The 27774-nt window shown below is 39.5% G+C and overlaps 2 protein-coding genes across 3 annotated transcripts; both read right to left on the bottom strand.

The window, feature by feature from the left end:
• Positions 1-1753: 1753 nt before the first annotated feature.
• nfkbiz (nuclear factor of kappa light polypeptide gene enhancer in B-cells inhibitor, zeta) lies at positions 1754-12465 on the bottom strand. 2 transcript variants are annotated; one of them, XM_066706275.1, is made up of 12 exons: positions 12122-12465; positions 10259-10392; positions 9829-9865; positions 9512-9624; positions 8395-9047; positions 7959-8064; positions 6889-7035; positions 5889-5952; positions 5196-5365; positions 4932-5042; positions 4371-4538; positions 1754-3768 (listed from the first exon to the last, which is right to left on the bottom strand). In XM_066706275.1, exons 1-12 carry the CDS (start codon positions 12348-12350, stop codon positions 3715-3717), a joined length of 1986 nt encoding a protein of 661 aa, XP_066562372.1. In that variant the 5' UTR covers positions 12351-12465; the 3' UTR covers positions 1754-3714. The 2 variants fall into 2 exon arrangements, with proteins under 2 accessions (XP_066562372.1, XP_066562373.1); XM_066706276.1 differs by having other exon boundaries at positions 12140-12465.
• Positions 12466-15758: 3293 nt separating this feature from the next.
• Positions 15759-27182, bottom strand: nxpe3 (neurexophilin and PC-esterase domain family, member 3). The gene is made up of 6 exons (XM_066706274.1): positions 27091-27182; positions 25277-25493; positions 23646-24406; positions 21716-21789; positions 20934-21149; positions 15759-19938 (listed from the first exon to the last, which is right to left on the bottom strand). The coding sequence occupies exons 2-6, from the start codon at positions 25367-25369 to the stop codon at positions 19385-19387; spliced, it is 1698 nt and encodes a 565-aa protein (XP_066562371.1). The 5' UTR covers positions 25370-25493; positions 27091-27182; the 3' UTR covers positions 15759-19384.
• Between the last annotated feature and the right edge of the window lie 592 nt (positions 27183-27774).

Raw genomic sequence — 27774 nt, 5'->3', positions numbered from 1 at the left:
TTCCTACTTTGCACAACCCAGGTGGTAGGTTAGGATGTGGGTGGAAAAGACAAGACAAGAGAAACCAAGACAGAAAGTCAAGTCAAGCATGACTTTCTTATAGCAACTCTTAAGGGATCTGTTTAAGGAAGTGACTTTACATAACACACAATGAGATAATGTAGATTTTACTCAATCAACTTTTTTGAAACAGTGGAACTTTTTGAAGATGGAGCCATCCTCAAAGAAATTCTGAATCATTTTTAATTCCTACTCAATAAATGGCCTGGATTTAGAAATAGAAAAGCACCAACAACCACTAAATGTGCCTCTAGCTCTGCTCATAAAGAATTGTCATCCTTTGGGTGTTACTCAAATGAACAAACTCTGAAATTAACTCCATAGAGCTTCTCATGCATCCGTGAGCAGAATATGAGTTGTTAATTGGATATCTCAAGACAGTTTAAAATAAAAGTCTGAACCGGATTTAACAATAGATTTAGCATATTGCTAGGATTAAATCAGAATTAAATGTGTAATCAACACAACTTTGTTCCTCCACTAGGATTTGTAAACAATTAACAGAACCATATGAGCCTTTTTCCTACTTTCCTATGCCCCACTTATTCATACTTAGTCCCACATTTATTCTAGGTCTGTAATACCAGTTCTAAACATTTTCATGTTTGTTTTTTAAAATGTTATTCAAATACCCTTGAATTATAAGTTAGGTCAATTCATTCAGAGGTTTACTTTCTAATGTTTCTGTTGCTTTTTCATGTTCTCCATAATAACCATACATAAAAAGAGTTTCAGGAATTAAGGGAAATTCCTCTATTGCATAACAATGTGGAGGAAAGGCTGTGCCCTACCAAATTTTGAACTCTCCTGCAAAATTCTAGTCTAACCTCTTTATTAAGCTGTAGGGTTGGTTTTACTTTTAAAAAACAGATTAATATGAATTGTGGGAAGTAAAGCAAATATATAATACAAAAGACAAAAAAAGGGAGGACAATTATATTGAAGACAGCTTGCTCTGTAACTTCCTGCTGTTTATTTTAATATTTGAACATTTATTTTTTGTTTCTTGTCAATAGCAACTTGGAATAAAACAAATCTGTGTAATTCATAAAGTAGAACATATTATTTCAGGAAACTGAAACTGTTTTGAAGCCTCGAAACTGAGTCCAAGACTACTAACATGACTCAGTGACAGTGATATACTGACTAAATGTTTAACATCAGTAAAAATGTTTTTACATCAGTAAAATACAATATGGATATTGGATTGGCTCATGTTTTCTCAAGAAACTGACAAAAGATTTAGTGACATCAGAATACTCCCCCTGAAATTCAGAATTACTTCCTTATAAACCAAGAGCAGGAAGCTCACTTCTGAAGAACAAACTTGTCAGACTTGTTTTTTGGGTGTGCCTCTGAAAACCATACTGCAAGTCTTTTCAAGACTTTTCTTTTTACAAAATGTGCAATCAAGTAATTGAATACAATACACTGACCACCTGGAAGAATCATTTAGGTGCTGTTTTTGGATCACATGGAGTAAATCAATCACCTGTACCTGTAGATAGAATGTGTTATGACGCCCCATTTACTCTACAGTGTTTTCTTTGTCTAGGAATATAGCAAATCAGTGCATTTGTCTCCATTCACTGCAGTCCCCAATGAAGCACCAGTTTCCAATCCCCGATATCTAACTCCGTGATTGTTTATGTCACTGTACTTATAAGCACTTATAAGTGAGAACAGCAGAAAGTTCAATTTTAACACTTTTTATTGAGTTTCTATATTAAAATTACAAATTCTATATTAAAATCACACAAATCACACCATTAAATTCCACACCTAGTCATGATAAAAGCTGTATAAACTGATTAAAGAGACATTGTCTACAAGACATACTTAGTCAAACATTTAGAGCAACCTACTGTGTTGAAACCACACCTGTAGTTTCATGCAAATCCTGCTTTTTGTAAATCATGTTTTGTCTCCAGGACAAACTTTGTATATGTAATTGATTTTCAAAAAGCAATCTGTGCACCTATGTTCAGTTGGTGCTCCTGCTTGACTACATTTATAATAAACCATTATAAATGTTACACTATGACGTCCTCCTTCATTCAACTATCGTATCTGCTGTAATAATATCCCAGTCTCAATTAACACCCCACACTGGAGGAAGGGGTATGATTAGAGCAAATACTACAAACAGGATGTATGCGTAACCCCCTCCCCCTCCAGCATTTAGTACATTATATTTACATTCATCTTTACCCAAGTGCCTTCCCTGTAATCCATCTGTTCAATACATACTTATTCTTAAATGTTGATACAAATCAAAAAATTAACAATAGCTCCAAAAATATATTACAATCAGTTTGAAAGTTACAGAGGAATAAACTTAAAAAAACACAACACCTTTCTGCTAGGCATCTTTACCATGCTCAAGCAGCTCGTGATTTTCAACATTTCCATAACTGTACTTCAAATGCTCTTTAACTTTAAAGGACAATCATCATCAAAACGTACACAGTAAAATTAGTAAAAGAATGGATCCATGAACTCTCTCACTATTTCATGACACTGCGTATAGCTTTCAACATGACTGATTAGCATTCTTATTTCAAACAGAAGTTATGTCACAATTTCACACATTATTGACACTCATCACTGGCTATAATCAAAATACATTAAATGTACAAAACATATCTGCCCTAATATGTCTAATAGAATCTCTGAGTAGTAAGAGAAAATTTATCAAAAGTAAGTTAGTTTTTATCAATGTTGTGAAACTAATTTTACCATTACTAGGGTCATAATAATACTCCAAACCCATTTTTATGGATATTCTGCTTAATTTACGTTATATATATAAAAATAATAATGATAATAAATTACAGTAGATTTACCACACTTTTCCTTCTCTGGTTACATATTGAATGTCTTCAACACAGAACCTTACATCATGGGTATTAGGAATATTTTATCACCCTAATAAAAGTTAATGAATAAATATTTGAACTATTTTTAAAACAAACAACAAGAGGTCTCATTAGTTAAGGTTCCATTTTGAATATATACATATCTTGCCCTGCGAAAGACAAAGTGTACTGATAACAAGTCCAACAATAAAGACATTTACCTGCTTGAGAGATTGCTAAAATGGTTGTGTTGGAAAATGAACAGTATCTGAACGGAATATCTTATCCATTGACTAAAGGTCTGGTTTAACAAAACGGAGGTTATTCCTACAACATGAATCACATATTATCTTTTCTATTGAACTTTGAGTGAATTTCTTCACCTACAAATAAGTTCTGTAGTGCTACAATGTACTGTGTTTGGATGAATAAGCATCAGGTTTGTATACTCAAAGGTCACACATTACAATTCAAGGGTGGAAATATGTATCAGACAATCTGATATGATGGAAAATTTGTTTGGCCTCAGCAACCTTGTTTTTATTGACTCTTGCACACGTTTAGGCACATTAAATCCTGAAAATGTATATGTTCCAGCTTGCTATGGGATGAGTTGAGCTGTATGTTGTGGCTTGTTGAGAAACTTTGTCTTCTGGTATCACCCACTACACAGTAGTGAACAATTCTTAGTTTGTTTCATGGAAACAACTCACATTTATCTAACTGACAAATGATTATTTACAACAAAACATGGACTGCCTAACTGACAGTGGTTATCAAAAAAGTGGCACAGGGTCTAGAAAGGACAGGCCCGTTGAAGAGCTCCTTTTCCCTTCAGGATGCGTCGGACCTGAGGACCAAGAAGAAATCAAACAAATTAAAATGCGTTGTTTGTTCCAATTTCCAATGTATTCAATACACACCTAACAGAGCAATGAGGCAGGTTAATTATTAAGAACTTGACTTTCCATGCTCTCATAAGCAGTAGATTATTCATAGCTGTACACAGGGTAAAATAACTAAAGAAAACAAAAATGTAGTTTGTATCCGACTCGAGCATTCCTATTCATGGGTTCAAAATGTGTCATGACTGTTTACTTCTAAACTGAAGTAAAGAAACTTGTTCTGCTGAAGGGAAACAGTGAAACATGTCCCCCTCACAGGGCTGCTGTGTCCTCTGGTTTTCAATCTGCCCGAGTGCTCTGATCTTAATGAATTTGCCGTTTAGGATAAGGAATGGTTAAGCCAGTGAGGGGCAACGGTCTTGCATGTTTTGAAACAACAGTACCCTGGATGTGGTTATGTTTAAAATGGTAACTGCACTTGACATTATGCCTTTTCCCCCAAACAGTGTAGTTTAACCTGAGATCTGCTATGAAGCTGAAAATTCAGGTTGAGCAAAATAATGTCTGGCAGCCCTCGAGTTGAGCGAGGTAAGGAGGTGCACCCTACCTGCTCCCCCACCGGCCCCTCAGGCGTAAGCTGGGCGGGCTGCTCGTTCTCCAGGTTCTTGGCACTGGGGTCCCCACCCTTCCTCATCAGCAGCCTCACCGCGTCCACCTGTGCCATGCGGTTCTGTAAGGCACTGGCAATGTGTAGGGCAGTGTTCCCGTTGTACGTCTGCAGCACAAAGAGAGAGGGGGGTTTACATATTCAAATAGCTTCTTTCAGATGTGTTTGTAATGTATGTAAATGGCTCCTCTTAATGGCTTTATCAACCAGTGACACAATACAGTGAATCTCAGAATGAGGCAGTTCTACTTTGAAGAAAAAAAATACATAAATAAAACACAGCTTTATGAGCACTCTGGGGAGAGAAAGTCTTAAATTGTACTCTGATTAATCAGCATCACGTGTTAATGAACATGAGTGACTGAAGTGTCTGAATTCATGACACAAGCAGCAATTTCTCTTTCAAAGAAGGAGGATACATTTAATCACAGTATGAATTAAAATAGGATATGTTATTTCTTTATTTTAATTGAATATCCGGTTGCCCAAAACAGTAAGGACCTTGTCATTGACGACGGACAGGGAATCGGGTTGGTCCAGGAAGAGGCGCAAAAGTTCGACATTGGCTTCCTCTGCGGCCATGTGCAGCACTGTATGCCCACTCTTGCGGTCCTGCAAGAAAAATAATATGTATATATCAATATATGTACATATCCATGCATTTTGTGTAGACAATAAAATAAATCTCCACAGAAACAAGCCCCCTCTCCTTCAGTTTGACCTCACAGGCAGCAGCACCCAGCTGGTTTTGTGGGAAACACTGACCTTTGCCTTGAAGGAGGCTCCCATGTGCAGCAGGGTGCTCACACACTCCCCCAGCAGCTTCCTCTTCTGCAGCAGGTCCTGGACATGGGGAGAGCGGGGCTGCTGGGCCCGGTGCAGCTCTTGCACCACAGCATTGTGGGACAGAACTGCAGTGTGGAGGGCAGTCATGCCTGAGGGAAAGCAGGAGAACTGATTTACATTCACTGCCATAAGGTTGGGTTTGAGGATAAGCACAATTACCGTCTCTGGTGTAAATAATTTTTTAGCATCATATATTTATACATTTATATGTTTATATATGGATGCGATTTTGAAGTCAGTTCAGATTTAGCTTCACCATAAAATTAACTAGAATTGTTAGCAGGACCACTTTCTATCAGGTTTCCAGTCATGCACAGTTGTGGATATGCACTGGTACAACCTCAATTGCTTAAACACTACTTGACACATAGCAATGATTATAAACTAGATGAGCGCTCTTACCTGATTGGCTTGTACAGGTTAAAATTATTTGAGTGATCCTAACGAAAGCCTCTAGCTAATTACTTATTATCCAAAATCACACAGATGGCTCAGGAGTAGGAGTGTTTTAAAGAAAAATGCAACAGATGAAGCAATGTTTCTGACTTGCATATATTGCTGATAAAAAGGTGTTTGTTAAAGCAGACAAGTGAGACGTGGGGAGAAACTCACCATCAAAGTTTATGGCCTCCAGGTCAAGGTGCTTCCCATTTGCCTGCACTGCTCTTTGAATAGCCTACAAAGACAGAGAACAATATCACCAACATGCTTTCTGCATGGAAAGTTACATTTAGTGAATGTCATTATTCCTCTTTTTAAATACGTGTGAAATATGCAATACACACTGTTCAGTGAACACACACAGGTGTTGTTTTCTTCACTGTGCCGTTAAAAGTTAATGAGTTCTGGAACATGCTTTGAATGCAGATTTTACAGAAGATAATATTAAACTAGCCTGACAGGCTTTTCTTTGAGTCTTCAGCATAAGGGGGATTTTTATTTTGCAGTGTATAAGGAAATAAGGCTAACTATGCTAACTATCATTAGCAAATTCCAAAATTTCACAAAGGGTATAGTTTGCAGGCCAGTAAGGAAGTCACTTCTTTTTGAAAATGCCTGGTGCACCCCACACTACAACCAATTGACTATTGAGAGAATCATTTCTTTCATTGCTGAATTTACCTCCCCCTCACTGCCCCCAGTCACAATTTGTGGTGTAGTGCTTGCATTCCTCCATAAAAGCGTGGAATGCATGCAAAACCCTGTATCATGTCAGAGGGGTGCTATTTGCAAAAGTCTGTTATGAAGATTTTATCTAATGCCCCTAGGTAAAAAATAAAAGAAGCCTATAATTAAAATGCATATAGAAATATGGCATCACTGGGGAAGAATGTTTCTCCCTGTTAAACCAACACGTACATATTTTACATATCAAATATCCTTGGGCTGGGTGTTGGCAGGAAAAGTGTGAAACCTGAATTTCAGCAGGAGTAAATTCAACTAGCACCAGCTTCCACTCTATATTGGGTTCATAAATCCTGTGCGTTCTAGAGATCCAAATTTGACACCGGCATTGACACACTTTAAAAAGAAGGATCGGTACCAAATGAGAAGGAGCTACCGATCATAGCATGTGGTTCAGGATATCAGTTGTATGGGCCATAGACCTCACCTTTAGTGTCAAAGAATAGCCCTTCTCTGCGCAGACGTGTAGTGGTGTGCGGCCCCAGCAGTCAGCCGTGTTTATCTGTGCCCCCAGGTTCAGCAGGTCTTGCACAATTAAGTGCTGGTTGGCTGCCACACTAACCTGTAGTGCACTCTGCAGAAGGCAACGGCAAAACATGCAATCAGCATAACTGTCCTGAATTAAAACACACACTCACAGCAAGGAGTCAATCAGGCAGATCAGTCTTTACACAGTGTCCAATGTACACTGAACTTAAAAAGGGACTGAAGTGACAAACGTGGTAGAAAAAGGTTGGATAGAAATGATAATTACTATTTTTTGGTGTTATGTTATCGTTCTTAACACCACTTTTTCAACAAATGCTACAGAACTATAAACTCATCTGTTCACAAAGCACCTGTAGATCCATAAACTACATTCACCACCACGGTCTCTCTTTTGTTTAGTTTCTGGCTCTAAATGTTCAACCATATTGTTTTGTAGTTACTGTCCATTTTGGTTTACTTAATAACTTTTGCATTATGTTGTATTCTATTTTGCTATGTAACTTGCAGTCCTCTGTAATACAACTGTAAAGATGTAGGTCAGTATTCATTGATAATGGTACAAGACAAATAAATAAATAAATACAAATATTATACAATTTGTCACTCTTTTCACATGCAAATACAGCTATTTTAAGACCTGTTCCCTGTAACATCTACTTTTTCATGTAGCTACTTTGCCCGAGATTATTCAGAACTAATTTGTTAGAACACAAATCCTCAGCTAAACTATTTTTATCTGGTTATGTTATGTTTCCACTTAATCATATCTGGTATTTGCTTAGAGCCCTGTAGCAATATTTTTATAAGTACGTAGTATGTAAATTATTCCTGCTATGTTCTGATGTTTTTTCCTCCCCCACTCTTTTCACTCCTAAACCTTAACCTCAAGGGACTTTGGCATGTTCAAACATTTTCACATTTTTCAAATTTTTCGTTGCAAGTAATTATCCCCAGAGACATAGGAAGGGCCTTGGAGTTTCAGATCTCAGAATATAATAGAACCGTCACCTGGCCATTATGCTCCTTGACATCCAACATGTTAATGGCAGCCATTTTCCTGGCAAGCACATAGGACAACGCACGCCTTCCCTGGGCAACAGCAATATGGAGAAACCTGGGAACAGACATTGCCAAGCAAATTATTTGTATAATGTTCTACAGTATAGGGATGTCAAGCATTTGAGACAATGTGGCCTTGGAGGTTAAGTTAATTATCTTCCTCATGAATGTGCTTTCTTTCCCTGGGCCTCTTTAAACTAGAGTAGATGTTTGTGTGTGTGGCAATGAAGTGTGTAAAAACGGAGCACACACTACATAAATGTACTTTGACACAAATATATCGTATATCAGACAAGTATATTCATGAAAACATGATGTTACATTTACTAGGGGTAGATTCAAGGACTTTCTGAGGCTGAACTGTTTCCTCCGGTTTTCTACTTACGTGTCACCATCACTGTCTCGGGCCACGAAGCGATCCTGGCTCAGGCTGGCCAGCCTCCTCTCCTCCTGCTCGATCTGCCACTGAAAGAAGGACATGCCACCACTGCCCTGAATGGCTTGCGGCAGCAGGGGAGGCCTTTGGGCAGATGAGGCTTGTGGCTTGAGAGGTGGGAAGGGCAAGAAGGAAAATCTGGTGGGATTGTCACAGGTCTGCTGAGCCTCAGGACTGGCCACTTGGTTGGGCATGTAGAAGGGGGCCTGAAGCTGGGGCAAGGGAGGCAGATAGCACTGTGAATGACTGCTGATGGAGCACATCTCGGAAGAAGGGTATTGTGGAAGCTCTGGATCCTGAGGCAGGTTTACATTTTGGACGGGAGCATTGTGGGCTAGATTACTGGTTTGTGGCAGGCTGCTGAACGGGAGTTGCACCGGCCCACAACTTTCCTGTGGCAGGACTGTGTGATAGAGGTCCCTTTGTTGGTCCTGGGAGGGACTCTCCCAGTTCACTTGCACGGTCATCAGGGAAAGGGGGCTACCACTACCATCCCTTACCATCTGGAAAATGTCCAAGATATTGGAGTTGGCATCCAAACTTGGGTCCTCCTTTGGGCCAGACTCCATATTATCATTGGAGCTGGGTGTCTGAGGAGGTGTCTAAAACACAAAAAAGAAATATGGCATGAGTAACGCAGAAGGGTTCAAATTAATAAATACGTATATTTAAATATAAAGGCTGTAAGAGTTTAAACAGTCAAGAAAAAATAATCTGTGGGGTTCTCAGACAAAGAACAAACTGCACATGTGGTTCAAAAAGGACTGCTGTTTATTCAATCACTGCTCTTAGAAGAGCTACAGGCTGTATACTGAATCAAACCACACTCACAGACAGAGGGGAAGGGGAGGAAGGCTGTGACAGGTGCTTACCAGCCTCTCTTGGGTAAACAGACAAGGGAACACACACAAGATGTCCACCCCCCCCCCCCCCAAAGTCCCCATGACAACTGCCCTGGCTGCACAGACGGTCTAAAGTCCGCAGAGCCACTCCCATGATCCCCTGCGCCCCAGGAATATATATACATAGATTCATAATTTACTGGATGTAGAGCAAAGATAGTTACCAGGAGATTGTTTTGGAATGTGGCAGGTTTTTTGTAACACAAAGTGTCAAGTAGGCAGTCGGGGGCAGCATGTCTCTTTCCCTCTCGCAGTATGGATTTCAGCTCTGCAAAAGCTTCATTTTTAACAATATCATGTTAATACTTTATAAAGTGAGCAAAACATGAATTACAGAAAATCTTGAGAAAGTCACTGAAGTCAATTTATATTCAATTATACTCAAATATCAAAATAGTGCATTTATAGATTTTATGTATACATTGTTGTTACTGAAAGAGCAACAAACTACAAAATGCATAAAATGAAACATCATAAATACCTGTAAATTCCTCAGGTCCTTCTGAGTTTATCTGCACCTGTTACAGAGAGAGAGAGAGACAAAAAAACATGTTGATTGGCATTCATAACGCATTTTGAAAATAAATAAATATTATAATAATAAATAAAGCACAATCAGTTACGGATTTGTTTGTGCGACTTCTGAAGGGTGCGAAATACACTGGTTGAAATAACTGGACCACGGGAATGTGAAGCGAAAAGAAAATCATATCTAGTGGAGTTGGTTGTGTCTTTCACCAACAAAGAACAATATCATTTTAAAAGGGTTCCTCTTTTTCATTTGGGTTGATGCGTGCAAACATGAAATCATTAAACGTCATTGCACAGTGTCAAAGCAAAACACCGTCTTGCTTTTCATGTGGCTTTATTGTCGGATGCCGTCTTCAGCGCCGGGTACTGCTCTTCCTTACCGTGCCGTCGTGCGCGGCGCCGGGGGGCACCAGGCCGTTGCGCTTCTGCATGAGCAGCTCCTTCACCGAGTTCTTCACACGCACCCCCTGGAAACACCGGGCCTGCTGCCGCCCGCCGCCCATCAGTGACTCTCCTGTTCCCGTAAAACACGTAGTCAGCCACGGCACAATCACTGCCCCCCCAACGGTTGTGTAACTGTGTATCAGCATGCAAACAGACTGAGCTTAGTTTGTATTCATACAACGAATCAACAAGCTAAGAAATGTTGCCGTTCTCAGAAGAGTAACAACCATATTTACTAATGAAAAGGTTTTACTTTGGGATTCAACTCCATACCCCAGTATACAGCATTCCCTCGTTTTGCACTTGCATTTGAATACTTGAGACACAGGCAATTGTTACTATGAAGCGAAGAGCATGATGACTAACTCGCATTCAAATGAACAAGGTTTGCACAAGCATCTGATACTTTTGGTGTCGTACACATACATGAGTAATTCATAGTTCTGAAACAACGATCTGAAATCAGCTATTTTATGATCTGTACAAATACATTAACATTTTGAGAATTCATTTAGCAGCGGGAATGCACCGCAGTGCAGTTTCTATTGTGTAATATAAAATATTATATCCCATATGACCATGGTATACTAGGGGATGTACTACAATGCGTCAATCTAAGAATGTATTAGTATCTCATAATGTACTACAGTATGTATGATAACATAGGTACACAATCTTGCCATGGTCCAATTTGACATCCTAGGGAAGCCTACATATAATTAATACAATCCTATATTATTTGTCGGTGGTGGATAAAATGCAAAAGATTTACCGACGATAAAAGCAAATGGTACACATCCTGACATTTAGTTTAGTAATACTTTAAAATCATGTAAAGTCTGGGAACACTTCTTTTTCATAATCAAATCACTTAACCAAAACGAAGTCACGTCATAATTAAATCACTCCAGTCGTTCCAGGTGTGTCCCAAAACGCACGGCACGGATTCCAAACCAGCGGCAGTCAAGAGTCAAGAGGCGCTTTTCAAATAAAACACTAAAATAATAATACAAATATGTACAAATGTTGGACATTGATTTATATGTTTTCCCGGTTTAAAATGTTTGTGATATATTCATTGATTGAAGTGTTTATCAACGCAATGGGCGCTCTGTCGGAAAGCCAGCCGACACCGGGTCGCCAGTACAAGATTCAATAAAATAGATAGTGTAACTGTATATATTATGGAAAAGTAAATGACCTAAAGTGTATATAATAATAATAATAATACGTATTATTAATGTTAATACCAACTTTAAAACTAACAAAACATCAGCTGCAACTCACATCATCTTTCCATGCAATAATTCAGTTTTCATTCGCAAAACACCGCATAGCAGCTATAAACCTCTACCTTGCCATTTTATATTTAATAATTAATATCATATTTAGATTAGAGATTGCATGCGTTGTCTTATTCACTTTCAAATAAAGCAATCAGTACGGGTTTTTTTTTTTAAATAAACATTCATATTAATCAATTTGGAAAGGATTCATTATTTTAATTATACCATGCGTTAGAACCATTTATTAAATCCTGCATCTGAGAAGATTAAACGAACAATCAGTTAATGGGTGGTCATTTAAACATGACAGCACTGTTAATCATGTATACATGAGACAAGGTGCCTCGAGTAGCACAATAGCACAGTAAAACCAAACACAATATCAGAAGCATAAATGCCTATGCACATTAGTGCCATAGTACACAACCATATACCATACTGTCAAAATAATATCAATATACACTGTAGCACAGGCACATGCACCCAGTAAACTGTATTTGATATAAAACGCACGTCTGCGCCTGGCTTTACCGCTGCCGTGGCTGCAGGGCCCGCCGCCGCCCGAAGCCTCGCAGTCGGAGCCGGGCGAGCGCGGAGACAGCTGGGACCCTGGGGAGGAACAGGGCTCGCTGGCCTCGGGGGACTGCCCAAAGAAATAACCCAGGTTCATGGGGCTCGGCGTCAGCCCGGGGTCCTGCTCCATACCGCCCATACTATCTTCGGAAAGTCGGTCCACTATCATTGTATAGATAGTTCGTATTTTCCTTTATGGAGTTCAAAAGGCAACCTGTGTCTGTACACCACCAAGACCCACTGCCTCGCCACTGTGTTGCCAACAACTTTCTGTGCGGCGCAACAGTGCGGGCTTGTCGCATCTGCCGGATCACCAATGGAAAACGAAAGGTAGCCGGTTGCAGCGACTCTATTGGCTGCGTGCTGGCAAGGGTGTTTCTGAATGGGTGTCAAAATTACAGTAAATCTTCATCCTGGAAATAACGCCGATTGTATTGACACAGTGCTCTTCTTCTTTTCCACGATTTGACAGCTTGTACTGTATGGATAGTGAAAATCTTGGTTCAAGTGAGGATTTTCTGAACTGATGAAATAAAGTTTTTGTCAGTAATGGCAGAAATACACAGTGAAGCACCTAATATACTACATAGAGCAGCATACGTATTAGCTTTCTGTCGTAACTAGATTATTGAGCACCTTTTAAATATATATATAAAAATGTTCTTAACATACTCAGTAGTGATAAAAAAAAACCCAAACGATCTGTTTTAATCCGGCAAAATACCACAGATGATAAAAGTACATCATTTACAACTATTATTTTTCATTCCACAAAAAGTTCATGCAACTGTGCTAGTTTCAGGTGTGGTCTGGCGGTTACAGCTTTGCTCAAAATGTCCTATATCTTTGAAGTGGTTGTATATACTGATACTCATATACTTTCAAAATGTATGCTTTGCTTGTTTGCTTATGTTTTTATTTTGCATTGGAACTGTGCAACAGAAATCTGAATGAGGAATCTGCCGTTTTTGGTAAGGCACCTAGCAAATAGTTTTTCACTATGCTAACTTGACCAATGCCTAGATTGCTGAATCAGTCTATGTTGGAAAGAGCTAAATGCTGATGAAAGTATGAGGACACAGAGGATGTATGTGCTTGCTTTCAGGTAAAACTTAATCATTCTTATTTATCCACCATGGCCATGTCCCAGCAAATACTCATTCCTCTGTTACTCCACCTTGCTCTTGTGGTAGTCCCTAATCCCTCCCATTTTATAAATCAACTGCAAGGTCATTAAACAAACCAAAATACAGGTTGAAAAGTGTAATGAAAATAAAAGTGAGGGCATGTCACAATGTAAATCAACAGCCATCCTACTTCCCTTGAGAACTCCCTGCTATGAGGCTCTGTGGAGTCCCAAACAGGTCAAGAATTCCACAGTATTTTCCATGAATCATCACAAACATCACTTTACTGTCTCTTTGGTGCTCTTTGTGATAGCTACACATTTTGAGCAATTCTCTTCAATAGGCTTAATATTTCTGCACATACTATACAGCTACAGCTTAATGAGAGTGGTATGACATTGATAAGAGCATTAGTTAATTGCTGTGCCTCTGACATCCTGACACATCCAGGTGCAGTGGATTTCAGGTCAGGGACTGGATGCCAGTGTTGTTTGCAGACTAATATAGCAATTGAACACAACTGAGTGAAAATATCTTGCTGTATCCTATTACAGGACATGATATCAAATGGAGCAGGATCTGTACTAGTGTGGGCTGGCATAAATGTACACGGAAAAATGGACACCATTTCATCAGAAACACACCCTCGGTGCTTTTAAAAATAGATTTTAAAAAGTATGTCACCTCAAAATAAACTGCTCATGTTTATCAGAAAGTTATTAAGAGCTAACATTTGGTCATCAGAGACTGAGATTTCCTGACATTCACAAACATATGATCACAGTCTCCCTGTGTTTCGAGGCAGACATACATGTTAATTTTCTGTTTGCAAACATAATAAGTAAAGTAAATCCAGTCCTTTAACTTAAGATATTTTACCTATGGTCTGTGGACAGTCTACAAAATTAGCTTACTTTTTCAGTTTCTTTTTAGCTTTTCCATAAATAGAGACAATAGTTTAGTAAATCAGAACAACAAAGTGTTTCTACGAAGTGAAATATGGTTATGCATTGAAAAATATTTTTAACAATAAAGATTAAAACGGTGCCTCCACAGTAAATGTGAAAAACTGATGGATAAGGCAACAGACCTGGACCAGAGACACGGTTGTAGTGCTACCTGGTGCCCAAACATCTATGAGCCCCTATACCATAGTGGCCAAGACTCTGATCTGGACATACGATCAATTATCTAGTTATTAGTATTTCTCAGTTTAATTGTTAAAAAATGTCCATTGTGTACAAGGGCATTACTTGCTATAATAATTGCACCTGAAACGTGAACCTGTAGGATTTATAGGATATAGATAAGATAGATAAATAGTTATACATACACATATAAAACTGTTTTTTTTTTTTACAGCACGTACTTATATACACACACCCAAAACAATGACGTAATAAGCCAAGTTTGTAAGCAGAAATACAATATTAAAGCATACCTTCAATGATGATGAAATATATATGTTAATCCATTTATGGAGCCTTTATGAACTAATCTTTATAATCGGTCCGTGCCATTCCGTGCTGAGAAACGTAGTGAGCAGCTGCGACCTTGCATTCAGGTTCATTCAGGTTTATTCATTTCCGTCTTCTGATTTATAGTAAAAATGAAACTGCCCATGCATTAGACAGACGTATATCTGTGATGTAGTTTGCAGAAATCACAGAAAGAGGAATCAGGGTTGCTGGAGAGTCATGCCTGGACTAAAATTCCCCGCTAACAGATGCACGTTTAGGGATTTTTCTTGCTTCACGCATGAATTGGTTAAACACTCCCAGGAGAAAGAAAACCGAGTCCAGTGTAGATATTATACTTTCATTCCTCACGAATTCATATACCACAGGATTAAGACACATGCCATGCACTTCATCTGAGTGCTGATGTTAATCACATGTATGGCAGGGTGACTTAATCAATTCCTACTTAACAGCTAATAACAAGAATTAATATAAGATTTTAAATATGTCCTCATTACAGTTTGTATTAACAATTATATAGTAGATTAATCAGTATGCAGGACACACAAGCTAACAATGCTGACAAGCGTTGTGTTTGAAAATAGGATACGTCAATGCAGGAGTTGCAGAATGAAATTTGACAAGGGATGACCTTTTTATTTTCTTATAAATTACATTTAAGAACTTGTAGCCATTGTTTAGTGCAGTAATGAATGTGTCCAGACACAACATCACCTGAAAATATATTGGACACTTTACAAAATGGTCACAAATTCTTAAGGAATTAATGTAAGAATCCCACAGGAATAATGTATAAGCCCTAACCCCAAGCCTACCCCTAACAACGACCCTGACCTTATTATACATGTGGTTAAGAACAGAGCTCAAGTTAAGGTATTCTTACATTAATTCATACAAAATCAGTGCCCGTTTTTGTAAAGTGTGACTAAACTATTATACTGATTTAAAAAAAACAATACTCATTGCATGTTTAATCTCAGAATGTATAATTTAATATTATGATTAACACATATTTACAGAAGTGCACAGTTTCTTGAATGTTGCAAAATCAGGCAATACAATTCAGTGGTATCAGTGCCACAATGTAGAACCTTATGGCAAGCCGTTGTGACATTTAAGCCATAATTGCTGATATCAAAAATTCAGTTGCTGATATCAGCCATTCATGGCACGCCGTTGTGACATTTAATCCTTAACCGGATGTTAATTAGTATGCATTTTTGATATCAACTCAGCTGTTGATATCAAGAACTGAATTGCTGATATCAAGAATACAATGTATTTTTGATATCAGAAATTGTATTCTTGATATCAGAAATGAATACTAATTAGCATCCGGTTTTATTTTTGATATCAAAAATGTATACTAATTAACATCCGTTGAAGTGTAACCTATTACTTGGATTTTCAATATCATTTGAGGCATAGTTTGTCTGTGCTGCATCAATTATTCAGCCCTGCAGTAAAAGCCACTCCACACCTGTCATTTTATTTTGAAATACAGCTATTATAGACACACTGTGACTTTAATGATATTAATTAATATTCTGGGCTGAAGGAATGCCAGTTATGTAATTAGAAGCCAGTAGCAGAAGCAGAAAAGCTGTGCTGTCAGAGTGTCATATACAGCAGTGTTAGTGAACACTTGCTTAGAGCTATAACACATACCACACTAACAAAGGCAACATGAATACTGGATGCCAGGTTCCAGTCTCTCACTGACACCTGCAACGCAACAGTTTGACAACTAACCATTTTACTACTTAGTGCTGTTTAGATACATTGCAAATAGAAGTTTACTCAATGTGCCATTAACACAGTTTATGAAACAAGCAGTGCTGCTGTGGCCAGGGCCAGAATATTAGCTAGTTATCAAAAGCGACACGTAATCAAAAGCTTATAAGCCATGCAGGGACAACAGCACAGTGATGGAGGAGCAGGCGACTGGCTAGCTTTTTCAACCAACTGCTGCTTCAGAGCAAGCTTTTTTAAGATCGATGACAGTGTGCTTACAGGGGAAATGTCAGCTGATATTCAGTTGAAAGTCAATTTCTAACCTTGTTGTTGTTGCTAAATCCTTAATTTTCCGTCCTTTTGTATACTTTAGGAAAAATATCAAGCAAAATTCATAAATGCATAGATAATTACTCAGTCAGGACTTTGCAACCAGGGCTGCAGTGTGACATATTCTGGTGATCTTCAGCATGCCTGAAAATGTTTTCTTTGGCTTTACTGTTAAGTAAAGAATTACAGTAATACTTTCACAATTGTAAAATGGTTGTACAGTAACCAAAGAATGCCAAAGGTCTGCAAGGCTGTAATTGCTGGAAAATGGAGGATTCTTTGACGAAAGCGAAGTTTGAAGGACCCAATTATTATTTCAATTAAAAATCATTATTTCTAACCTTGTCAATGACTATACTTCCTATTAATTTTGCTATATTTCCTATTAAAACTCATTTCATGTATGTTTTCATGGAAAACAAGGACATTTCTAAGTGACCCCAAACGTTTGAATGGTAGTGCAGGTAAGAGGTTCTTTTCTGCATATGCATCCTTCTTTCAGCGCCAAACCCATCTGACCATCTGCTTCCAATCCAAGTGCCAATGCCATTTCGCAAACTGAGTCCAGGCATTTACATTTGTTAGTTGCTGTCAATACATTATTTTTCTGGCAACCTTTCCAATAGGCTATTGACATGGAGTTGGCATGTGATTATAGATTTGGAGGCTTGGTGACCCCAAGATACAACCAAAATCTGTAATTCTCCAACTGTGGCCCCTGGACTCTTCTTTGCCTCCCGAACCATCTTCCTCAGTGTGTGTGCAAAGTAGAAAGCAACTGCATGTGAGTAGCTACCATTCGGTTATGCATGGGTTGAGAAGACTTTTTTTTTTTTAAAACAAATATTTGATTTTGTATGAAGTAGAATAATTAAAACTAGAATGCTAAAGTTCCTGGAGAAACTTTGTCTGCATGTGAAAGTATGTTTGAGTTCAGTAAGCAGCATGTTTCATTGTACATGGAGTAAGTACAATATTATAGTAGCATATTATTGTATAATAAAGTGTATAAACAGTATTATTAATATACAGGGAATTAAGATATGTAGGTATGATTAGTGAACAATAATAATAATAATATGAATCTGTACTAAAGCTCTGTATATGCAAAATATAATGCAGTATCATTATTATTGGTAGCCTAGTAGAAGTGTAATATGTATTAGTATATAAAACAGTATTAAACAAATGTAATGTAGTATGTTTAACATACGTATTAAATAAGTTACACTTTTGAGGGCATTTTTAAATATATATATTTTTAAACCAATGCAGCTGTGCTCTGCTGCCTGCACTATAACCTGCCATTGTTGTATCGGCAGTATTGAGCACTGAGGAGGACTTGAGACCTGAGAGAACCTGACGTGTGTAATATGCAAATATAAGCCAGACCAGCACTTAACACCATCATATTATTTCCTCTAATGTATAGAACTGTCACATCTGTCGGCCACAATTCCCCTGTTCACCACCAGAGGTCATCATCCCCTTTGTCCTAATAACCCTCTGCACTCATTGGTTCTACCTCTCCCCACCAGCTCCACTGACTCCACTCTGCCCTGCACTTAAACCCGTTTGTCCTTCACTCACTGCTAAGTCTTGTTAGCCATGCTTCCTCTGTATGAGAGCTTGCCCTTGGGTCCACCTCTGCTGTCCTCTGAGCCATTACAAGAACTTGCACATTTTTGTGTTTGTGTGTGAAATTGCTCATATACCTTGGTCTTTGTTCTAATGTATAGAACATGCATATTTTCCCTTATTCTCATTTATTTTAACAATGTTTGATTTGTGGTTGTTATTAAGGTTAAGTTTATTATGTAAAAATGTATAAATCCTGCCTTCAGTGCATATTTGACACATTTTCTCCCTGACAGGGAGAGATTTGAGGGATCCATACTAGAAAATGTCTGTTTTGCATGCTAACAAAAAAATCTCACCATATATAAATCGGTAATTGGGAAATTTTACTTCCCAATTATCGGTATCGGAACAAAAAACCTGTATCGGTCGGGCTCTATTCTTAAGTTATTTGTTCTCGATGGAGACCTCAATTACTTATGTAACCTTGTCCTGTTATCTTTGAGAAATGTATAACATTACTTGAAGGTCTTTCACACTTTAGGCCTTAAAATATTTTTTGATTCAAGGAAACATAATCTGCATCCTGTGGAGAAGTAGGAGCTTGGTTGCAGCAAAATTCAGAAGATACTACATTCCTCATCAGAGACCCCTGACTAGTAATACTAGTAAATCCTGCAGCCCCTTACTCTTCATCAGCATTGTGTTGGCCCAACCACAATCTCCCAGAGCTTTTAAACAAAATTGTGTTGGCAACAATGCATTTGATCAAAGCATTTCAAACACTGCTCAGTTACATTGGGTGAAGGAATGATGAGCCGTTAGCAATCTTCCGAATACATTCATCAAGCAAGACAGGAAAGCCAGAAGCTGAAGAGATGAGATATGTGGTCTAAGGAGGAGGGCCAGAAAATGAGATGGAAAATGGCTGACTTTTTTTCTATCCTGTTGCTTCAGCTCCTGCGGTCGTGACAGATATGAGAGAGGAAGACGTCGATCTGGTTCTTGATGATGATGGGGGGTGGGTGGAGGGCATGGGGGAGGTAGTGTGCCAGGGTCATCTCCCAGGCATCCACCAGCACCACATCCAGGCCGCGGAACATGCTGCGAAGCACGGAGTCCAGCTGTAGGGAGAACCAGTCGCTGTTGTACAGGCTGACCTCAGGGGTCAGCTCCTGCACGTTGGCCGTCTTGAGCACCACCAGCGTGCCAGGGCTGCGGTCCAGCAGGCGCAGCACGGCCCGCCGGATGTTGCGCAGTCGGCGGATGTACACCTCCACCGGGAAGGTGCTGAAGTGGGACCAAATGGTGATGGCAACCACCACATCCTTCCCGCCTACAATGCCCTCCAACTCATTGGCCACATAGCGCAGCTCGTTGGCGGCCACGGTGGAGAAGCGGATGGGTGGCCCATGGCAGCGGTACTTCAACATGATGTTATGCACACTGTCCACTGCCAGGAAGGGCCCCACTTTCTTTGGACTACCTAGGTGGAACTCCTTCAGGTCTGCAGGAGGAGAAAAAAGGATAATATAAGCATTACAAGGTTATTACAATCTATTGATTAATACAAGGTTTTCTTACCAAGTAGCTTGGAAGGGGGGAGGTGTTGTCCCTGTGTATTCAGTGACAGTACTGAGTTTAACCAATACCAGTGCTGAACATTTGACATTAATCAGAAGAGACAGAATATCGTAACAAACAGAGGTGCCTCGTTTCTCTCAAAATGATGTGCATTTCGATATATTTGATTCGGTTCAGTCCAGTGATTTCGATTCACAGATTCACTGAAACAGAAACACTCTGACAAGACTGATTCTCTTAGTTGCAGCTATGTCAGGGCAGTCGGGTGTAGTGTAACAAGGGTAATCCATTTTTTTCTGCATAATACACTCAAAAAGACATCAGTTTCATAGTTGCAGGCTGGTACTCCGAGATTGCAGGCAGCTATTTAGTGGCCATGGATTGGTTCAAGTGTTCAGAGGAGTGATAATTATGTCAATTTTGAAAAAATAATACTTATTTGATTAGAGAAAATGTGTAAAGAAAGAATGAATGTCATCCGGGAGTTCGGAACAAATTTGCATGTTTTAATGCAAGTCTATTATTGAAACATGCTCAATGACTCAAAAAACATGATTCACACATGACTGTGATTCGATTTATTCAAAAAGAACACATTTTTCACAAAGTGCACATCACTACGGATTATTTCTTTGATTAGATATAGAAGATGGCTTCATGATCTCGACTTTCTTTCAAACATGCGTTTTATTGCCTCTGTCATTTCTATTATCTTTAGACGTAGCCTGCTTCCATGTTTATATTGGCAACGATCTCTCTAGGGTTAAGCTCTGGTGTACGGTCGATTTGAGAAGGAATGTCTGCCATTCTGCACCAGTATATGACAACACACAACATGTAAATCGCTCACAAGGTGAACGGGGAGGGAAACAGGAGAAGGTTGTGAACAGCAGCACCTAAGGATATGGAAGGGCTCACCTGGAACCACATCATTCAGGTATTCAAACCACTGGCGCACCGTGGAGTCTCCAAACAGGTACACCACCTTCCCATGCAGACACTGCGTGATTGACGTGTCATTGAACTGCCGCACCACCAGCCTTGCCGTTGACTTCCAAACATCTTGGTAATAGAACCCAGAGGGAGTGAATTTGATAACATCTGAGTTGGCATTCCTCTCCAGCTCCCATTTATCTAAAGAGGAACAGATAAGTAAGATAAACCACTCGGGAGTTCCTCTCCGAATTGCGTAACCAAATACAGTTCCCAAAAAGAGAACTAACTAAATAAATAAATAAATAAAATAATTGTGCAGCTGATGTACTTCATGTAATACACAGGATTTCAGAAATAAACTACACTGCAGCCTTCACTGACCTCGTCCATCTAAAAATAAGGATAACTGGATGCTCAGATGGAATAAAACCAACAGAATTTAAAGGCCATCAAGGATTAGAGTTCACAGGAGTCCAGCTCCTGTAAAGATAGCTGGATAAGTGATACACAACCATGCGCATGCAAATATTTGCACACAAAAATCACATTATTATGTTTGTAACAAAATCTATTAATCATCTTCCTTGTATATGTATGATCAATTATTTGTATCTGCCACAAGCAAAACAGTATAGGAACTCAAATGCTCTGGTGACTAAGATCTTCAAATGCGATTTAGTTTAAAGTCATTATTTATTCAGATTTCTTGCTTGACATTTTTTACTTTAAACTAAGACACTAAGGGAAGAGAACAAAATGTTTACCTTTACTTTCTTGGGGTTTCACTGTCACACGGTCTGTGCCAGATGCCAATAAAGGAATCTTGATGTTAATATCACTGAGAAGAAAAAATAACATGAACATATACTTCATAACTTAGTTTTTAACGATGGCTAGGTCATTCAAAGACACAGGGGATAAAGTACTTGAGTGATGTCAATATGTAGTTACCCAATGCTTCAAAGCAGTTAGCTCAGTGTGATAATTTGTCTGCTAAATTGAATTTGAAACCAATATATTGTTTATTTACTCCGAATAATGCTCTCAAAGAGATCTAAATATATCCAAGACCAATCCTACCATTGTCATAACAATCCTTCAGACATCTGCTGTTTAATTAACCCATAAATCCCAAAGTCAGAAATAATGTCGGTATCAATATTGATATAGGCCAGTATGCAAAGTTTCATCCATGTCTCTATAGTCAAGGAAATAAGCATATGAGGCAAAGCTCTATAAAGCATTTAAAGACAAAACATCCATTGATATACACTCACCTAAAGGATTATTAGGAACACCTGTTCAATTTCTCATTAATGCAATTATCTAACCAACCAATCACATGGCAGTTGCTTCAATGCATTTAGGGGTGTGGTCCTGGTCAAGACAATCTCCTGAACTCCAAACTGAATGTCTGAATGGGAAAGAAAGGTGATTTAAGCAATTTTCAGCGTGGCATGGTTGTTGTGCCAGACGGGCCGGTCTGAGTATTTCACAATCTGCTCAGTTACTGGGATTTTCACGCACAACCATTTCTAGGGTTTACAAAGAATGGTGTGAAAAGGGAAAAACATCCAGTATGCGGCAGTCCTGTGGGCGAAAATGCCTTGTTGATGCTAGAGGTCAGAGGAGAATGGGCCGACTGATTCAAGCTGATAGAAGAGCAACTTTGACTGAAATAACCACTCGTTACAACCGAGGTATGCAGCAAAGCATTTGTGAAGCCACAACACGTACAACCTTGAGGCGGATGGGCTACAACAGCAGAAGACCCCACCGGGTACCACTCATCTCCACTACAAATAGGAAAAAGAGGCTACAATTTGCACAAGCTCACCAAAATTGGACAGTTGAAGACTGGAAAAATGTTGCCTGGTCTGATGAGTCTCGATTTCTGTTGAGACATTCAGATGGTAGAGTCAGAATTTGGCATAAACAGAATGAGAACATGGATCCATCATGCCTTGTTACCACTGTGCAGGCTGGTGGTGGTGGTGTAATGGTGTGGGGGATGTTTTCTTGGCACACTTTAGGCCCCTTAGTGCCAATTGGGCATCGTTTAAATGCCACGGCCTACCTGAGCATTGTTTCTGACCATGTCCATCCCTTTATGACCACCATGTACCCATCCTCTGATGGCTACTTCCAGCAGGATAATGCACCATGTCACAAAGGTCGAATCATTTCAAATTGGTTTCTTGAACATGACAATGAGTTCACTGTACTAAACTGGCCCCCACAGTCACCAGATCTCAACCCAATAGAGCATCTTTGGGATGTGGTGGAACGGGAGCTTCGTGCCCTGGATGTGCATCCCACAAATCTCCATCAACTGCAAGATGCTATCCTATCAATATGGGCCAACATTTGTAAAGAATGCTTTCAGCACCTTGTTGAATCAATGCCACGTAGAATTAAGGCAGTTCTGAAGGCGAAAGGGGGTCAAACACAGTATTAGTATGGTGTTCCTAATAATCCTTTAGGTGAGTGTAGAAGCACAACAGGCTCCTTGTTCAGCTCATTAAACCCCAGCTTTCTGTCCATGAGTCTCCAGTCTTTGTCCCTCAAGAGTACTCTTGAGTATTGAAGGGAAAAAAAGGGAATACAAAATCAAATAAAAAATAAAAGATATAGTTGCAGTTTGAATTAAACCTTAGATGCCTAGAAGAAAAACAGTGTCAGGATTCTTGTTACCTCTGAAAAAGAAGACCCTCTCTGCTGCTGATCAGACGCTTCTGGTAGCCTCCCTTGGCATGGTCAACACGGGTGTCGCAGCTCAGCAGTTTGGGTTTGTAACAGAACCAGGGCTCTCCGGTGTGGGGGTCTGTGAAATTGCAGAGGGGCTCGTGGGCAGACAGGCACAGATTACACTGGGTTGTCTCGGTGAAGTAGCCGGAGCGGAAGAGGCTCTTGAAATAGACCCGGTCGGGGTGCTCCTCCCGCAGCCTCTTCAGCACCTGCACGGCCTCACTGGAGTGGACCAGGGTCACGGACACTCTCACCTCCCCCGGCCACAGCAAGGCAAAGAACACCGAGTAGAAGCCATTCTGGTGGTCCACCACCTTACCAGCCGACCCTGCCTTCAGCTCCGGAGAGTGCACTCGGGCCAGCAGGAAGTCGCCCCCGTGCTGCTTGGGCTGCCCCTGGAAGTCATGCATGTGGACCAGGACCTCAAGCTGCTCACCCACTCTAAAGTCCCCATCGGAGCCAAGGATGACGAAGAAGCTGTGTGCCGGGTCAGAGCTCTGGCGGAACGACACGCCCTGCAGTGAGGTTTCCGGCCAAGCAACGAAATCCAACAGGTACTGCTCCTCAACCACCTCTTCTGGAGTCAGGTCCAGGGCTGGGTAGCCACAATACGAGTGGTTACTGTCCACCGGGCCCAGAGGCCTGAAGGCTATGTTGATGGAGTTCTGGAAGTGATAAAGTGCTGAGGCAGTTTTGCAGTTAAATTTCTGTGTGGGTAGATATTATGGGGGAAAATGTTCAGCAAAGTTTTGCTCCAGTCTTAAATATTAAATCAAATGAATGCAATTTATTATAATTATACAATGTCCATATTCTCGATGACATTTAAGTTTCTTTTCTTGGCTAATTTTTTTTTTTTTGTTTCTGTTGAATGGTGACATTTGTGACACTGGATACCAAACTTGAGACTGTGGGGGAAAAAATATAGAAATCCTATCCTGCCTTCGTCCTTGGTGTGCTGTTACTCCTAACTTGGTTATCAGCAGCTCACATTCCTTTCTTTCAACATATATTATCTGAAAAGTACCTTCCAATGCAAATGGCAATGTAGAGGTTAATGATTATTATTCATGAGTAATGATTATAATATTGATGAGATGGGAAGGTTTAGTTTGGAATGCCCATGAAATCACTGCTATAGTTATTTGAAATTACCATTCAGACACTGGTTATAATATGTTAAGACCCCTTGGGCATATGTCCCAGAGGGGGTATAAACGCTTTGTTCTATCTTTAAACTTTTGGGGAACAGTGTCATGCTGTCCTAAAATCCTTTGAGTTCTGTGCTGCGCTGTTCCTCCCGTGCACGCAATAACTTCTGATTAGAACTCCTGATTCCAAAACTTTTTCCCACCATAAGACTCATGTCATGCCAGCACTGAACAGAAATATCTGCTGCTTTTAGAAAATAACATTATTTCCCTGAGCAAAATGTGTCTATTTGTGTTGCAAAATGTACTGTTGTTGAACATTAGAGGTTTCAGTCATGCATACATAATGGTTTTATCTTGATTTAAAATGTTACCAAATTACAGCTCACGTGGTGAGATCCACACACACAAGACCCCAGCACTCACCTCTAAAGTGTTGATGTTTCTCAAGAGGAAGATGAGACCAGAAAGTGCCAAGAACACAAAAAGCGGGGTAAATTTTGACAGATTACTCCACATTGTGGTGCCCTGATTTGGCCTCCTCTGCCATTTTCCATTGGCATCACAGGCCTGCTGACAGCTGTCGCTGTGTTGTCATTGCCACTGTCAGCAGAGTTTGAAAATGCTCATCCACTGGAAAAAACTAAATAAAATTGAAAAGGAGATAATGTCTCTCAAAATGATCCAGGACACATTGCTCGTGTTTAGAAGGCTGGTTTGCTATTCAAGCATGCATCGAATGCTGATCTCCAAAGTCTTAATAATTCCAGGTTACAAGCAACTGTTATCCCACCTCTGAAGGGGCATATCACAAAGGGAGGGGGCAGACCTCTCGTTTATATTGGAGCAAGCAGTAATACAGAAGCAACTGGCAACCGATTATTAAATTATATAAATGATTAGTGATTTTTCACCACACATGTAATTAGTATATAGTGAGATCTGATTAGAGTAACCCCACCCTGCATAGAGGTCTTGATTAGATTTGCATTTGGAGTATGTGCAGAATAATATATTTGTATAGCGGTAACGGCCTGGGTTGGGAATTGCAAATAATAGTAAAGTTTGCTTCTGCTAATACATACTCAAAATAGTTAGTTACTAAGTTGTTCCTTTTTGCTATCATGTATCTACCAGAAACTGCAGTTACCATTACCAGCATGGCAAAGTACACAGACAATGCACACATCATACCTTAAAGCTTAATAATAATCATTTCATCAGGATTTAACAGATGTAACCACAATAAGGAATGATCGTACCAAAAAAACATCAGATATTTTGTGTGACAGATTGTAATGTGTTATAACGGTAAAAAACAATTTGAATTAGTAAATTAATGTGATGGGTAGTTGGAGACCAGGAAAATGTAAACTGTAAAACCTTGTGCATTAGCATTATATTTCGATCTTGTAAATCCATGATTTCGAAACCAAATGATGTGCTAGAATGCTGAACAACATGGGCTGAAGTCCTTATATGCACAGTCTGCTAATACAATAAATACATACATACATACATGAATAATACAGATATGTGCAACCAAAACACATGCAGCATTTCAAGGCCTGTAACTCTCATGTGACCATCAGCGCTACAGTATGCATGATATTATATAAATATATACGTATTTTGAAGCACACACACATGCATACATTCGTGTGGCAATTGAACGTACTACTGTGTACGTACTATCACCTCCATCCCTTAAACGTCAGATATACCCAGATATATCCGACATTACTGCCGATTTCCGGAGATACATACACGCCATGTCTAAATTAATCATTCCGTATATGCCTTAAACGAAAGATCGTTTTAAATATATATTATTAAATATTCATAGTTTATTCAAATGCAAGCCCTAGTTCTGCATAAACTCGTTGCAAAACACACATCTAATTGATCTGGGTACTTCACCGACATTCCTCAAGCCGAGGCAACACAGTAGTCAACCCATCAACACTAACAACCACATTTCCAGGCTCACTTCATTTCATGCATGTCGATTATATTACCAGATCGTCACCTAAAAGATCAATAAAGACCGTTATCTTGAGATTGGCCACCAGGATCACCACCATCGTATCATGAAGCAGAGCCGGCCTGTGCAGACACTGTGGCTGAGCCGAGCTGGTTTGGATCAGCAGCTGATCCGAATTCGCTGGAATCGATCAAAACAAACGGAGGCAAAGGTGCAGTGCTTGATCTGAATAAATAATAACTGAAATAATACTTACATGTAGATACAGACCCATTCAATCATGCGCTCGAGTGAGAAGCAGCCGCCTCTCAGCCCCAGTCGCACAGATCAGTGCAGTGAAGAGCTTCCCGTCCTCCAATGGCTGAAAAGCAAAGGGGTGGGTCTTTAAAATAATCACAATTAGAAGAGATATTTGAACCTAATGATCCTAATATTATTTTCTTCAGATTTCAGATTCAAAGGTCAGTCACTAGTCGCTGTACCATGTCACATACAGCGTAAAAAAAAAGGCATTAGCAGTACAAACTTGTACTGTACAATTTTCAATGCAGCCTTTCTTCTAATTCTCTTGCATCACTGAAACCAAATGCAGACATGTTCAAATAGCATTCATCTTATTTCTTGTGAAAGGTCAAACAAATCACATGAGGCCTGAGTAATGTAATTATACAATTAGGTCCATAGATATTTGGACAATGACACAATTGCCATAAAACAATCAAGATGTGCTTTAAGTGTAGACTCTCATCTTTAATTTGAGGGTAGTTACTTTCAAATTGGGTGAACAGTATAGGAATAACAACAATTTTTATATGTGGTCTCCCCAATTTTAGGGGCTCAAAACTATTTAGACAAACTAACATAATCATGAATTAAATTGTGACTTTCAATACTTGGTTGCAAATCCTTTGCAGTCAATGACTGCCTGAAGTCTGGAACC

Source organism: Amia ocellicauda, chromosome 6, assembly GCF_036373705.1.
Source record: "Amia ocellicauda isolate fAmiCal2 chromosome 6, fAmiCal2.hap1, whole genome shotgun sequence".
NCBI lineage: Eukaryota > Metazoa > Chordata > Actinopteri > Amiiformes > Amiidae > Amia > Amia ocellicauda.
This window is presented reverse-complemented; position numbering and strand designations above follow the sequence as displayed.

Bases quoted from the DNA above. Each gene is read 5' to 3' on its own strand.
- nfkbiz (XM_066706275.1), bottom strand. From the start codon at position 12,350: ATGATAGTGGACCGACTTTCCGAAGATAGTATGGGCGGTATGGAGCAG. The intron at 9,866-10,258 runs GTAAGGAAGAGC...TCTCTGTAACAG, and splicing joins GCGCCGCGCACGACGGCACG to GTGCAGATAAACTCAGAAGG. The intron at 9,625-9,828 runs GTATTTATGATG...TTAAAAATGAAG, and splicing joins AGGACCTGAGGAATTTACAG to CTTTTGCAGAGCTGAAATCC.
- nxpe3 (XM_066706274.1), bottom strand. From the start codon at position 25,369: ATGTGGAGTAATCTGTCAAAATTTACCCCGCTTTTTGTGTTCTTGGCA. The intron at 24,407-25,276 runs GTGAGTGCTGGG...CTACCCACACAG, and splicing joins GAAACATCAACACTTTAGAG to AAATTTAACTGCAAAACTGC. The intron at 19,939-20,933 runs GTGAGCCCTTCC...CTCCTCCTGCAG, and splicing joins CCTGAATGATGTGGTTCCAG to ACCTGAAGGAGTTCCACCTA.